Source organism: Globicephala melas, chromosome 17 (assembly GCF_963455315.2).
Source record: "Globicephala melas chromosome 17, mGloMel1.2, whole genome shotgun sequence".
In the NCBI taxonomy this organism is placed as follows: Eukaryota; Metazoa; Chordata; class Mammalia; order Artiodactyla; family Delphinidae; genus Globicephala; species Globicephala melas.
Genome location: NC_083330.1, coordinates 79,823,475 through 79,837,622, shown reverse-complemented (window position 1 = coordinate 79,837,622; position 14,148 = coordinate 79,823,475). Strand labels below are relative to the sequence as shown.

The following is a 14,148-nucleotide window of genomic DNA, read 5'->3' as shown; positions in this document are numbered from 1 at the left end:
ATCATTAGTCATCATGGAAATGCAAAACGAAACCACAGTGAGTTACCACTTCACACCCATTAGGATGACTATGAACAAAATAATGGAAAAATAACAAGTATTGACAAGAATGTAGAGAATCTGGAAACTTCGTGAATTGCTAGTGGGGATATAACATAGTACTGCCATTGTGGAAAAGTGTGGCCATTCTTCAGAAATTTAAACATAGAATTACCATATGATCCAGCAGTTTTACTCCTAGGATTATACCCCAAAGTACTGAAAGTAGGGAAAGTACAAGTACAGATCTGTATACCAATGTTCATAGCAGCATTATGCACAATAATCAACAGGCAGAAACACCCAAGTAATCTATCAACAAATGATGGGTAAACAAAACATGGTATCTACAAACAGTGCAGTTATTAATCAGCTGTAAAGAAAGAATGTTGTCCTGACACCTGCTACAACACGGATGAACCTTGAGGACATTATGCTAAGTGAAATAAGCCAGGACATAAAGGGCAAATGTTGTATGACCTCACTTATATGACGTACTTAGAATAGGCAAATTCTCTGAGACAGAAAAATGGAAAGGGGGAGAGTGAAGAGTTACTGTTTAATGGGTGCAGAGTTTCTGTTTCAGATAAACCAGTTTGGAAACAGATTTGCTGATAGCTATACAATATTGTGAATGTATCTAATGCCACTGAATTGTACAGTCAAAAATGGTTTAAATGGTACATGTAACATCGTATATTATTTTACCACAATAAAAAAAGCAATTATTAATTCTATTAAGTGACACAGAAAAGTATGAACAATATGCCAATTTTTTTAAATTTACAATGTGTAAAACAATGTAAACACATAGATCTCTCCAGTGTGAGTTTTCTAGGATTGAGGAAACGAGCTGCACAGAAAGCACCACAGTACTTCTCTAGAGGATGCTGTTTGGTGTGTCTGGACGAAACCTACACCGGGCGCAGTGGTGGTGAGTTCTCTTTGTCTAAGGGGAAGCTACAGGAGTTTCTCCTGTTTGCTTACGTTTCTCACTCGATTTCTCTAAAGTGACCATGCACTGCTTCTGTTTTAAGACTCTTTTTAATTAGACAGAAATGCTCTTTCACCTGTGACAACACTATGTGGACAGCAGGTAAAGGGCTGGGTGGGTCACATGCAGGAAGTGCACAGCAGACCTCAGGGGCCTCCCCTAGTCATGGGGAAAAGTCTTCCCGGAGGTGAATCCTCTGATGCTGGGACATGTTGGAGCTGTGCCGGAAGGCCTTGCCACACTCGCCGCACGTGTACGGCTTCTCCCCGGTGTGAATCCTCCGGTGCTGCAGGAGGTATGTGCCCTGGCTGAAGGCTTTCTTGCAATCAGTGCATTTGTACGGCTTCTCTCCGTGGTGTGACCTCTGATGGTGGATGAGTCTGGAACTGTTGTGGAAGGCCTTCCCACACTCACCACACTTGTAGGGTTTCTCTCCTGTGTGGATCCTCTGATGCTGGATGAGGTGGGTGCTCTGGCTGAAAACCTTGCCACAGTCATTACATTCATAGGGCTTTTCTCCGGTGTGGCTTCTCTGATGTTCAACAAGCTTGGTTTTTTGGATGAAGGCTTTCTCACATTCATTACATTTATAGGGTTTTTCTCCAGTGTGAATTCTTTGATGTTGAATAAGGTTAGAACTCTGGGTAAAGCCTTTGCCACATTCTTTGCACTCATATGGCTTCTCTCCAGTGTGAGTCCGACGATGTCGGATGAGGATTGAGCCGTCACTGAAGGCCTTCCCACAGTCGTTGCACTTGTAGGGCTTCTCTCCAGTGTGGATCCTCTGGTGATAAATGAGGGACGAGTAGGCACTGAAGTGCTTCCCACACTCACTACACTTGTAGGGCTTCTCCCCAGTGTGGATCCTTTGATGCTTCATGAGATTTGGCCTCTGATTGAACGTCTTCCCGCACTCATCGCAGCGGTAGGGGATCTCCCCGGAGTGCATCCTGCGATGATTGATGAGTTCGCAGCTCTGGTGGAAGGCTTTCCCACACTCGTCGCACTTGTAGGGCTTCTCTTCGCTGTGCAGCCGCTGGTGCTTGGCAAGGTTAGCACTGTACCTGAAGGCTTTCCCACAGCAACCACAATAATGCAATTTTTTTCCAATAGGAATTTTGTGATCTTCTTTAACAACTAAATTTGCAGTGAAAACTTCCCCCAAATCACGCACCATATTTGTTTTTTTGGACCTGTGTACACGCTTATGGTTATTAAGATACGATCTCTGTTCAAAACTCTGCTCACATATATCGCATTTGTGAGGTCTCTGATCAGGGAGAGTGCTTGACCCCAACCTGAGGTTTCCCCCAGACTCCAGGCCACTCTCTTTGTTGGCCAGTGTGACTGGCCTGGGGCCTCTCTGCTCCACAGGCCCGTCCATGCTCCCCTCTGGCTCCCTGACATGCTCACAGGCTTCTCCTGGCTCAGGTCCCTGGAGAAAACTCCCCCTGAGTCGGTCCAGTTCTTCCCCATAGAGCATCTCGCTTGAAGTCAACTCCTGATTCTCAGTCCTGGTCCCATGAGCTGAAACAACAAATGGAACACCTCAGGGTCACCTGTTCTGACTCTGGAAGGAAGGTATAAAGATGCTGCTGACCACCTGTGAAGTACCATCTCTATCATCTCCAAAGTCACAAAAACACCATCTCCAAAGTCTTGCAGACATGAGAGCCTGGAGCCCAGAGGCTTAAAAGCCTCGCCCAGGGCTGCAATCTCGCGGCAGCACAAGCATCCGCCCAACTCTTAACACCCACACCATTCCTGCCTGCCTTCTGCCCACAGAGCATGCTTGGTTGGGACTGCAGGATACCTATCCTCATCACAAAAGGACAGAAGATGGAAGCTTCATAGCATCATGGAAAACAGAGCAAGGAGGGGTCCCAAAACTCATGAAGGATATCTGACAAAGAAATTAAAGCTGAGCGAGTGTAAGGCTGCCTAACAATAGCTAATCCACCCCAAAATCCATGGTGGGAAAACCAGCTGCCTCCCCAGAAGGGCAGAGAGCAGAGCTCATGCCAACTGAGGAAGAGAGGGTAGAGCACACAGAGGCTGGGTCCCTCAGCCCTCCCTAGCAGGCCACGCCCATTCCCAGGGCTCTTCCCAGGGGCCTGAGAGGCCGGGAGCCACCAGCACCTTAAACTCAAGATGTAACACGGGATGCCCTCAAGTCTGAGGCCCATGTCTCCACCCTTTCTTCCCTGACGAGGCACACAGTGACTCCACTTGCAGGACTACACTCACCAGAAATGCATTCTCTGTGAGCCAAGACACGCACACACACACAGCCCCAAAATGGGGACAACCAAATGCCCTGCAGAAGTACAATGGAAAATACTTGTGGTGTGTTCACGACAGAACGGCGAACAGACTGAACAAACTCCATACAACATGGCAGGCTCACCACATGCAGGTGCCCCATAAGAGTCAGATAGAAGGGCCGGTGGGGAGCAGTGAGAAATGACGGAGGAGGACCTGTGGGCTCCCAGGGAACTAGATATGTTCTCTATTTTGATCTGGATGATGGATTTTCGTAAAAATCGACTGAGCTGTAAATAGGGTCTGTCTCATTTCTGTAAGTATTTATATTTGAATAAATAAATTTACAAACGTGAAATTCAAGTTCTTTGAGCCAATAGTTCCTTCCTAGGACATCAGCAAGACACCTGCAAAAAGTCACTCATCAGCGTTCTCTGTGGCAATGAACCCAGAGGACACCATTCCCCACAGCACACCATTCCCCATAGCACTCCCACTGAGAGCAGTGACCGCAGCTCATGCGCACAGAAATAGAAATGCATTCAGTGAAAAATCCAGCGACCCTTCAATGCACACAGATCACTGCATTCCTAGCGATGTCTGTGTGCGGGTACAGACCAGACTTCACTGGAAAATGGACAGCACGTACACACCGGAACACATTTGTATTTGGGTGCTGAAATCTGGGGTGATGTGTACTCCCTCCCTTTCCTATAATAGCCTGTAATCATCTAGTAGGTTAACTTAGAAGAGAGCAAACGAAGCGATGTTCTCCATCGCTATGGCCCCGCCTGACGGTCTGACGCCCCTCGGAGGGCATGAGCCCTGGACAGCAGGGCTCCATGGAGTCCTGGGGGCCTGGCCTTCCTTCACAGCACACCCGAGTGCCTTCCCCTCTTCTCTTCCACCAACACTGCCCCCTCTTACCCTCCTAGAAGATTCAGCTCAAGAATCACCCTATAAATAAGCAACAAGGATATACTGTGCTGCACAGGTAAACATAGCCATTACTTTGTAGCAACTTTAAATGAAATATAATCTGTAAAAATACTGAATCGCTACACTGGACACCTGAAACTAACAGAATATTGTAAATCAACTATACTTCAACTAAAAGAAAAAAAGAGTCACCCCACTGTGGCACCCAGGCTGGCAAAGGTGACCTGGGTTTCAGCAGAGGCCACTCCCAGGGCTACTGCACTGGCCATAATGCATCCTCCTCCAAATTCATGAGTCGGCTGACACTACATATCGTGGACCCCCACACATGCTTGTTCAGCAAGTGAGTCAGGGAGTCAGCCCCCCTACGCACCTGAGCCATCGATGGTCGGTCGCTCTCTCCCCTGCACGTCCGGGACCCACGGCTCATCCCCTCGCTCCAACTGTGTAATCACCTCTGGCTTGGGGCCTGCAGGTCCAGCTCCTGGGAAGGAGACGGGGCCTGGGATTGATGCCAAGGACACAGTGTGGGCTCACCCTGGGGCTGGCGGGGGAGAGGACACACAGGTACAGGGGGTGATGGGAAGTCTGGAAACTCCCTGGAGAGGTGGATGTGGTCATGAAGATGAAGATCTGAGCACAGAGGACTCTCTCCACCAGGAGATGCACCTACATTGGGCCTGGGGCAGGGAGGCAGTCTTATCTGGTGCTGGCGAACCCAGCCCCACCCAGGGCCCTCCTCTGTGCAGACCAGGCCTGCCTGGGACGAGGGTCAGTGACACCCATCTCTGGGCCCAGGGGATGAGGCCCCCAGCCCAGCCCCTGCTGAGCCCTGAGCCCCCAGGACTATTCCCTGAGTTGCATCCCAGGAAGGGGCCTCACCCAGAGAGACCAGGTTCCTGTAGGTTTCCAGCATCACATCCCTGTAGAGGCCCTTCTGAACAGGGCCCAAACGGCCCCACTCCTCCCTGGAGAGGAGCACGGCCACGTCCTCGAAGGTCACTTCAGCCTGGAACAACAAGAGCTGCTGCAGGCCCAAGCGTGGCTCAGGCTGGGCCCGGGCTAGAGAAGCAGCACAGGGGTGATCACAGGCCTGATCCCTCAGCGTGGCCCTAGGGGGTGACCTGACCCCTTGGCTGCTGAGCCAGCTCACTCAGGGAGGTTGGGGGATTCCCAGGGTCACCCTTCTTCTTCTCAGCACCCCACAGCAGAGACGCCTGACAGTGTTTGTTGAGGCCAAGCAGACAGGGAAGCCCTGGGAGAAGACCTCACGCCTTCTGGGGAAAACAGATGCTCACCTGGGGCAGGGCAGACAGATGCAAAGCTGCCATCGCCTAGTACCCTGGGCTTCCCGGGGATTGAGGCAGGAGCCAGTCACTCAGGTGCTGAGGGAAGAGAGAGGCACATGTGGAGGTCCAGCCGGGCCCCTCCTGCAGCCGCAGCCTCAGGGCTTGGCCTTCCGGGCGGACTCTGCTCCCTGCAGACACGTACAACATTTCAGGTCATCTGCCCCCACCTCCTCCCGGGCACCAAGTAGTCTCATTCAAGAGGAGGATGGAGACAGTCATTCACTTTACATGAAAGAATAAAGATAACACATTAAGGGCTGAGGAAAAAAAAAGGAGTTAAACGAAAAAAAATCAATAGAAGGCATAAAGCAAAGTCAAAGATGAGGCAAAAAATACAAAACTAGTAAAAACAAGACCAATGGATGTGTAACAGTTAGAAGTAAAAGGATTAAGCTCACCTACTGGAAGCACAAGACTCTCCAATTAGATACACAAAATGCACGTATATAACCTAAAATAACACAGAAAGGCTAAATATAAGACAGACCAAAGAAACACTAATTAAAATAAAGCTATAATAGCTATATTTACCTTTTCTGTATCTTTAAAGCTATTTATTGGAGTATGACGTTTATACAGCAGAGTTGACAACCCGAACACACAGCTCGAGGGGCCCGGCCCACAGAACCAGGCCCTGGCAGCCCTGCCGCCGCTGCAGGCTCTGCCTACTTGCCGGCCTCCCAGGAGAGCCTCTGCCGGGCTCCTGGCAGCACAGATCAGCGCCCTGCAGACTCTGTCAGAGGGGCTATGCCTTCTGCACTCCGTGCTGCCTTCTTCTCCTTAGCACGGTGTTTGCGAGCTGAACATGCTTTGCTGCATGTGCCTTAGCGATGTTTATACCAATCAAAACAAGACTGAAAGCAAAAATCATTATTAGGAACAAAAGCAGACACCGGGAATTAATAAAACGAAAAATCCACCAAAAGCTGTAATTACAAACGTGTATCTACAAACAAATCCTTGAAGCGTAGAAAGCCAAAGCTAAGTGCAGTGCCAAAGAGAAACGTGCAAACCCTCCCCTGGAATGAGAGATTTTAACACACTTCCCTCAGAAATGAGTGGATCAAATAGAGGATATTTACTTAAAGCACAGAGAATACACTTTTTCAAAATGTACACTGAAATTGTAAGAAACAACACACACCAGGCAAAAAAGAAAGTTTCAAAATATTCCAGGGACTTCCCTGGTGGGCCAGTGGTAAAGAATCTGCCTTCCAATGCAGGGGATGTGGGTTTGATCACTGCTCGGAGAACTAAGAGCCCACATGCCACGGGGCAATTAAGCCCGCGTGCCACAACTTCTTAGTCCACACGCCATGGAGCCTGCGCGCCACAACTAGAAGACAAAACCCACACACCACAAGTAGAGAGAAGCCCACACGCCACAACAAAGAGCCCGCACACCGCAACAAAAGATCCCACGTGCCACAACTAAGACCAAACGCACCCAAAAATAAATAAAATAAAATAAATAAATAATAAAAAATATGGGCTTCCCTGGTGGCGCAGTGGTTGAGAGTCCGTCTGCCGGTGCAGGGGACACGGGTTCTTGCCCCGGTCCGGGAAGATCCCACATGCTGCAGAGCAGCTGGGCCCGTGAGCCACGGCCGCTGAGCCTGCAAGCCACGGCCGCTGAGCCTGCGCATCCGGAGCCTGTGCTCCACAACATGGGAGGCCGCGGCAGTGAGAGGCCCGCATACCACAAAAAAATAATAATAATGATAAACAAATCTTAAAAAATGTGTGTATATATATATATACATATATATGTGTGTATATATATATATGTGTGTGTGTGTATATATATATATATATTAAAAAAACACAAAAAGTTCCAAAGGCTGATATCATTTGGCAAACTTTCATATTGTTGTTCCACTAGAAATATGTGATTTAAAAAAGAACCCCCCCTTCAAGAAAAACATAGAAATGGAAATTAAGGTGGAAATGGAAACAGAGACTACCTAAGGGAAACCTTAATGCACTTATTTTAACAAAGAGATTGAAATAATAATCTAAGCGTTCAACAAGAAACCAGGCACAGGATAAGAAAGCAATTCAAGGAAAGAAGATGAAAAAAAATAAACACAGTTTAAAGAAACAGAAAATAATCTCAAACTTGGTTCTTTGAAAATGCTAATAAAATACACAAATGTCTGGCAAGTCCAATGTGGGGAAGGGGAAAAGGTGGGAAAGGAAATACTATTAAGAACAAAAAAGGGAACACAACTCTACATACCACACATTAAGAGTGGTGGTTCTCAGAGTGCAGGCCAAGACCCTGGCACTCCTAGCACTCAAGTCTGTTTCATAACAACGCTAAGGGAACACAACAGAAGCATTAGCATTAGTCAGCGACAAGAGGCAGATGCTTGCTCCCTCACCCAGCTGCTATGTAACAGTGTACCAAAGACCCTAGCCAATGCATTAAGTCACAGAAAAAGAAATAGAAGCTACAGTTCCGTGGTTAGGACTCCGTGCTCCCACTGCAAGGGACACGGGTTTAGATCCCAGGTTGGGGAACTAAGATTGCACATGCCACCACGCAACCAAAATAAAAAAGAAGAAGAAGAAAAAAGACAACCTACATAGAAAATCCGAGAGTATCAACCTAGTGTTGGGATGATAAAAGTTCAACAGGATTGCCATATACAAGATCAATAGACTAATTAATATTACTCCCATATACTAACAATCAGCAACCAAAAAAACAGCATTCCTAACAGCTACAAAAACTATACAGCACCTACGAAATCTAACAAAACAAATGTAACTTTATGGACAAGATGATAAAACTTCATTGAAGGACACACACATAAAAAAACAAAACCTATGGAGAAAAAGACAACGTTCATAAACAGGAGGGCTCAATATCACAAAAATGTCAGTTCTCCCCAAATGAATCTATTAATTCTGTACAAGCAAAACTGCAACGGGACATATCATGATATCTGACCAAAATGACTCTAAATATCACAAGAGTAATGATCTAAGATTAACCAAGGCAATGCCAAAGAAGAACTAAGGCAGAGCCATGCCCTACCAGATGTCAAGTCTTATTATAAGGCTGTGGTAATAAAAGTGAGATACAGCTGTCCCTAGGTGTCCATGCAGAATTGATTCCAGGACCCCAATAGGATACCAAAATCTAAAAATATTCAACTCCCTTATATAAAATGGCATAGTATTTGCATATAACCCACACACATACACATCCCCCGTATACTTTAAATCATCTCTAGATTACTTACAATACTTAACACAATGTAGATGCTATGTAAATAGTTGTAGATACAATGGAAATACTATGTAAAGACTTGCCAGGTGGGTCTTCCCTGGTGGCGCAGTGGTTAGGAATCCACCTGCTGATGTAGGGGACATGGATTCGAGCCCTGGTCAGGGAAGATCCCACATGCCACGGAGCAACTAAGCCTATGTGCCACAACTACTGAGCCTGCGCTCTAAAGCCCGCGTGCCACAACTACTGAAGCTCGCATGCCTAGAGCCTGTGCTCCGCAACACAGAGAAGCCACCGCAACGAGAAGCCTGCGCACCACAATGAAGAGTAGCTCCCACTCACCGCAACTAGAGAAGGCCCGCGCGCAACAACGAAAACCCAACGCAGCCATAAATAAACAAATAAACAAATAAATAAATAAAAATTTATACAAAGTTGCTAGGTGTAGCAAATCCAAGTTTTACTTTTTGGAACTTTCTGCAATTTTTTTTCCTCCAACACTTTCAATCCCCAGTTGGTTGAATCCACAGATGCAGAACCCACAGATACAGAGGGCTGATTGTAAGAGCACAGGAAAGAGGATAATGGAACAGATCCACGCATATATTAATGACACACTTGCAATGTTAAGAGCAATGCACCATTCAATAAATGAAGCTGGCACAACTGAATTTCCACAGGGAAGTAAAATTAGATCCTGCCTTCCATGGCACAAAAAAATATATTTCAGACAGGCTGAAGGCCTAAATGTTTCTTTAAAATGTTTACAGCTATTATAAGGAAACAATACAGAAAACACACCATCCATAAAGGAAAAGTTGCTTAATTTTACTCCATCAAAAAAACCTTCTGTACAAGACACCACAAAATTAGAAGCAAACTGGGACTTCCCTGGTGGTCCAGTGGCTGAGACTCCACGCTCCCAGTGCAGGGGGTCTGGGTTCAATCCCTGGTCAGGGAACTAGATCCCACATGCCACAACTAACAGTTCGAATGCCGCAACTAAAGATCCCGCAGGTGGCAACGAAGATCCCGAGTGCCACAACTAAGACCTGGCGCCGCCAAATAAGTAAAGAAGTATTTTTAAAAACTTAAAAGCAAACTGCAAGGTGAAAAAAATATTTTCAAACATATGTAATAAAAGATATACAGCATATATTTAAATATACAAAACAAAAAGAAACAAACCATCAAAAATTTAAAAGGGAATTCCCTGGTGGTCCGCTGAAAACATGAGAAACATGGACTCTCAGAGTCCCGTAGGTAGTCTGGTAGTCACTCTGGAAATCGATCAGGCACCACCTGGTAGAGCTGAAACTCTGCAAACCCCTGGGTCAGGAAACCTAATTCTAGGTACGCGCCCTATAAAAACTCTTGCCAATGCACAAAAGACACACAAGGATGTTCCTGCATGTCTGTGTACAAGCAAAAAAGGGAACAACCTCAATACTCATCATCAGGGAACAGGCAAGGTCACAATGGTTGAAAGGAATGAACACATCATTGTCACAGAGGAGACAGAACACAAGTTATAAGACTGAGTAAAACTGGTAAGTGTAGAATATCAACAGTATGATACGTAAGTAGATTTTAAAATACAGAAACACTATTAAGTGTGTAGAGGTATAAGAAAACATGCTGACAGCAAAATAACAATCAACAGAGTTATTTTTCTGGCATCTAAGAGATGGGAGAAAATACATGCAAACAACATATCTGATAAGGGTTAAGATCCAAAATATATATGGAACTCACACAACTCAATAGCAAAAAAACCATATAACCCAACTTAAAAGTGGGCAAAGCACCTGAATAGACATTTCTCCAAAAAAGACATACAAATGACCAACAGCTACATGCTCAGGTGCTCAACATCACTCATCATCAGGGAACTGCAAATCAAAACCACAAGGAGAGGGCTTCCCTGGTGGCACAGTGGTTAAGAATCCGCCGGTCAATGCAGGGGACACAGGTTCGAGCCCTGGTCCAGGAAGATCCCACATGCCATGGAGCAACTAAGCCCGTGCGCCACAACTACTGAGCCTGCGCTCTACAGCCGGCATGCCACAACTACTGAAGCCCGCATGCCTAGAGCCCGTGCTCTGCAACAAGAGAAGCCACCACAATGAGAAGCACGCGCACCGCAACAAAGAGTAGCCCCCACTCTCAGCAACTAGAGAAAATCCATGTGCAAGCGAAGACCCAATGCAGCCAAAAATTAAATAAATGAATAAATTAATTAATTTTAAAAAAACCCACAAGGAGGGGCTTCCCTGGTGGCGCAGTGGTTAAGAATACGCCTGCCAAAGCAGGGGACACGGGTTCGAGCCCTGGTCCGGAAAGATCCCACATGCCATGGAGCAACTAAGCCCATGCGCCACAACTACTGAGCCTGTGCTCTAGAGCCTGCAAGCCACAACTACTGAAGCCCACGTGCCTAGAGCCTGTGCTCTGCATGCAACAAGAGAAGCCACTGCAATGAGAAGCCTGCACACCGCAACAAAGACCCAATGCAGCCAAAAATAAATAAAATTAATTAATTAAAAAAAAAAAACACAAGGAGATACCACTTCACACTTGTTAGAATGGCTACTCTCAAAAAGCAAAAGAGGAACTTTCCTGGTGGCACAGTGGTTAAGAATTCACCTGCCAATGCAAGGGACATGGGTTCGATCCCTGGTCTGAGAAGATCCCACATGCCACGGAGGAACTAAGCCCATGCGCCACAACTACTGAGCCCGTGAGCCACAACTACTGAGCCCGAGTGCCACACTACTGAAGCCCGCGCGCCTATAGAGCCCGTGTTCTACAACAAGAGAAGCCACCGCTTGCCGCAACTAGAGAAAGCCCGTGTGCAGCAATGAAGACCCAATGCAGCCAAAAATAAATTAATTTTTTAAAAAAGAACATCCTTTACCTTTTAAAAGAAAAAAGCAAAAGATAAGCATTGGTGAGGATTTGGAGAAAAGGGAACCCTTACACACTGTTGGTGGAAATGTAAATTGGTGCATCAACTATGAAAAACAGTACGAAGGTTTCTCAAAAAATTGTAAGTAGAACCACCATATGATCCAACAATCCTACTTCTCAGTATATATCCAAAGGAAATGAAATCTGGAGCTCAAAGTGAGATCTGCACTCCCGTGTTCACTGCAGCATTATTCACAATAGCTAAGGCATGGAAACAACCTAAATGTCTGTCCATGGATGAAAGGATAAAGTAAATGTGGCCAAAAATAAATAAATAAAAAACAAGGGGAAAAAATGTGGCATATATATACAATGGAATATTATTCAGTCATAAAAAAAGGAATTCCTGCCATTGGCAACAACATGGATGAACCTGGAGAGCATTATACTAGGTGAAATAAGCCAGACACAGAAAGACAAACGCTGCATGATCTCACTTATACGTGGTATCTAAAACAGTCCAAATCATAGACTCAAGGAGTAGAATGGTGGTCGCCAGCGTTTGGGGATTAATGAAAATGGACATGTTGGTCAGAGTACAAATATTCAGTTATGCAAGATGAATAAGTTCTGGAGAGTTAATTAACAGCCAGGTAACTATAATCAACAATACTGTATTATATACTTTGAAATTTGCTAAGTAGATTTTTTTTTTTAATTTAAACTGCTACGGGTCTTAGTTGCGGCATGCGAACTCTTAGTTGCGGCATGTGGGATCTGGTTCCCCGACCAGGGGTCAAACCCAGGCCCCCTGCATTGGAAGTGCAGAGTCTTAGCCACTGGACCGCCAGGGTTTTTAACAGTTTCCTTAAATTACAAAAAAAAAGGGCGGGGGAGTGGGTGGGTTTGAAAAAACTAGCAAAAAGAGAACTGGCAATCCCAGTCCCTGACGTTTGCTAATCCATTCTCTGTACTTAAGTTTTAACGAAAAGGATTTTTTAATGCTACATTTTAAAAGCACAAAACAATGGGGCAAATAAAAAGGTTTCAGACCTTGAATAAAAGCCTCTAGAAAGAGAAACAAAAATTTGGCTGCTGGGAGAAAGGCTTCCGTGGGCCAGAAGCAGAAGGGTGGGAAGGAAGGGAGATACGTCCGGTGGGGCGGGGGGCGGGACCCGCAGGGCCGCGGGGAAATGCGGAGGCGGGCTGACGCTGGAGGTGACGGGAGTGTGCACGGGCATGAACCCCCCGAGCTGGAGACCCGCGAGGAGGGTACCGGGGGCGGAACGAGTTGGGGGCGGAGGGGGAGAGGGGAGCACAACAGTGCGAGGCCGGCGCGCGCGGCGCCTGGTTACCGGCGGCATCTCGCGCCGCGGAAGCAGCCCCTTGGGGCGACCCGGGAGGGGAGTCCGGTGGAGAGACCCCAGGGCGGGCTTGGGACCGGTGACGGAGACTCCGCGGCGGGAGAGGGGCCTGGCAAGCAACGACCCCGACCGGGGGAGAACAGTAGGGTTCGGGGTCTTGCAGTGGGACCCGGGGCGGGAGCTCTCGGTGTCGAAGGGGGGGTCCGCGCTCGGCTCCCGGGAGGCCCAGCCGCCGCCGCCCCCGCCCCCGCCGCCGCCCCCACCGACCCACACTCACCTCAGCGTTGCCCAACAGCAGCCTGCATGACCAGGCCCCGCCTGCTGCTCCTGCCCAGCCGACCGAAACCCGACAGGAAGTGACGTGCCCTCCTCCCGGATCCCGGCGGAAGACGCCTTAGGGTCGCTCTGGGAAACGGACGCCGCGTCTCGGTGGTCGGCCGCCTCGAGGAAAGTAGAAGCTGCATCGTAGATCGGGAACGCTGCCACCAGGTGGCAGTCTGGAACCACGACCCCCAGGCTTCGCAGCGAAGGCAAGGCGGAGGCTTTGGTGACCAGCAGATTTCCAGTAATTCTCCTTTTCAGTAAAACTCAAGGCACTGCAACCAACAAAAGTTCAGGCAGGCCCTTTCCTTTGCAGCTAAAAGCAGAAAGCCACGCCTTTTCTCAGGGCCATGTGAAGAGGATACTTACTGGTCAAAGCAGCCCGTTTTAGTTTAACCCACTGCCCCCAGCCCCAACTCCTGAACCCCGCATGCCTAGAGCCCGTGCTCTAGGGTATAAATGGGGTCCAGTGTCCACTCAGGGTCTGAGTGCCCGAATGCTCCTGGAGCAAACTCTCCCTGTTGGCCAGTCCCCTGGACAAAGCCCCAGGCCACTTTACCCAGAAGGGAGCAATACTGCAAGCAGGTTATGGTTCAGGCAAACATGTCCAGTACCCTTTCCTTCAGAAGGAACCATTGCCCTCCTCTCATGACCGAGGTCCTAGCCCTACTGGGTCACTGTCTAGGCGTGGGTGGCATAGGACACGTGGGGCCCCAGGAAGGCAAGACTAGA

The 14,148-nt window shown here is 47.6% G+C and overlaps 1 protein-coding gene across 8 annotated transcripts; it reads right to left on the bottom strand.

Moving 5' to 3' along the window:
• Window positions 1-244: 244 nt before the first annotated feature.
• Window positions 245-13,666, bottom strand: ZNF34 (zinc finger protein 34). Of its 8 annotated transcripts, XM_070044024.1 has the most exons (7): window positions 10,010-12,459; window positions 6,115-9,873; window positions 5,982-6,034; window positions 5,533-5,619; window positions 5,117-5,243; window positions 4,608-4,718; window positions 245-2,560 (listed from the first exon to the last, which is right to left on the bottom strand). In XM_070044024.1, the coding sequence occupies exons 4-7, from the start codon at window positions 5,563-5,565 to the stop codon at window positions 1,197-1,199; spliced, it is 1,635 nt and encodes a 544-aa protein (XP_069900125.1). In that variant the 5' UTR covers window positions 5,566-5,619; window positions 5,982-6,034; window positions 6,115-9,873; window positions 10,010-12,459; the 3' UTR covers window positions 245-1,196. The 8 variants fall into 8 exon arrangements, with proteins under 8 accessions (XP_069900125.1, XP_069900124.1, XP_069900126.1 ...); XM_070044023.1 differs by having other exon boundaries at window positions 5,982-9,873; XM_070044025.1 differs by lacking the exon at window positions 5,982-6,034.
• Window positions 13,667-14,148: the final 482 nt, after the last annotated feature.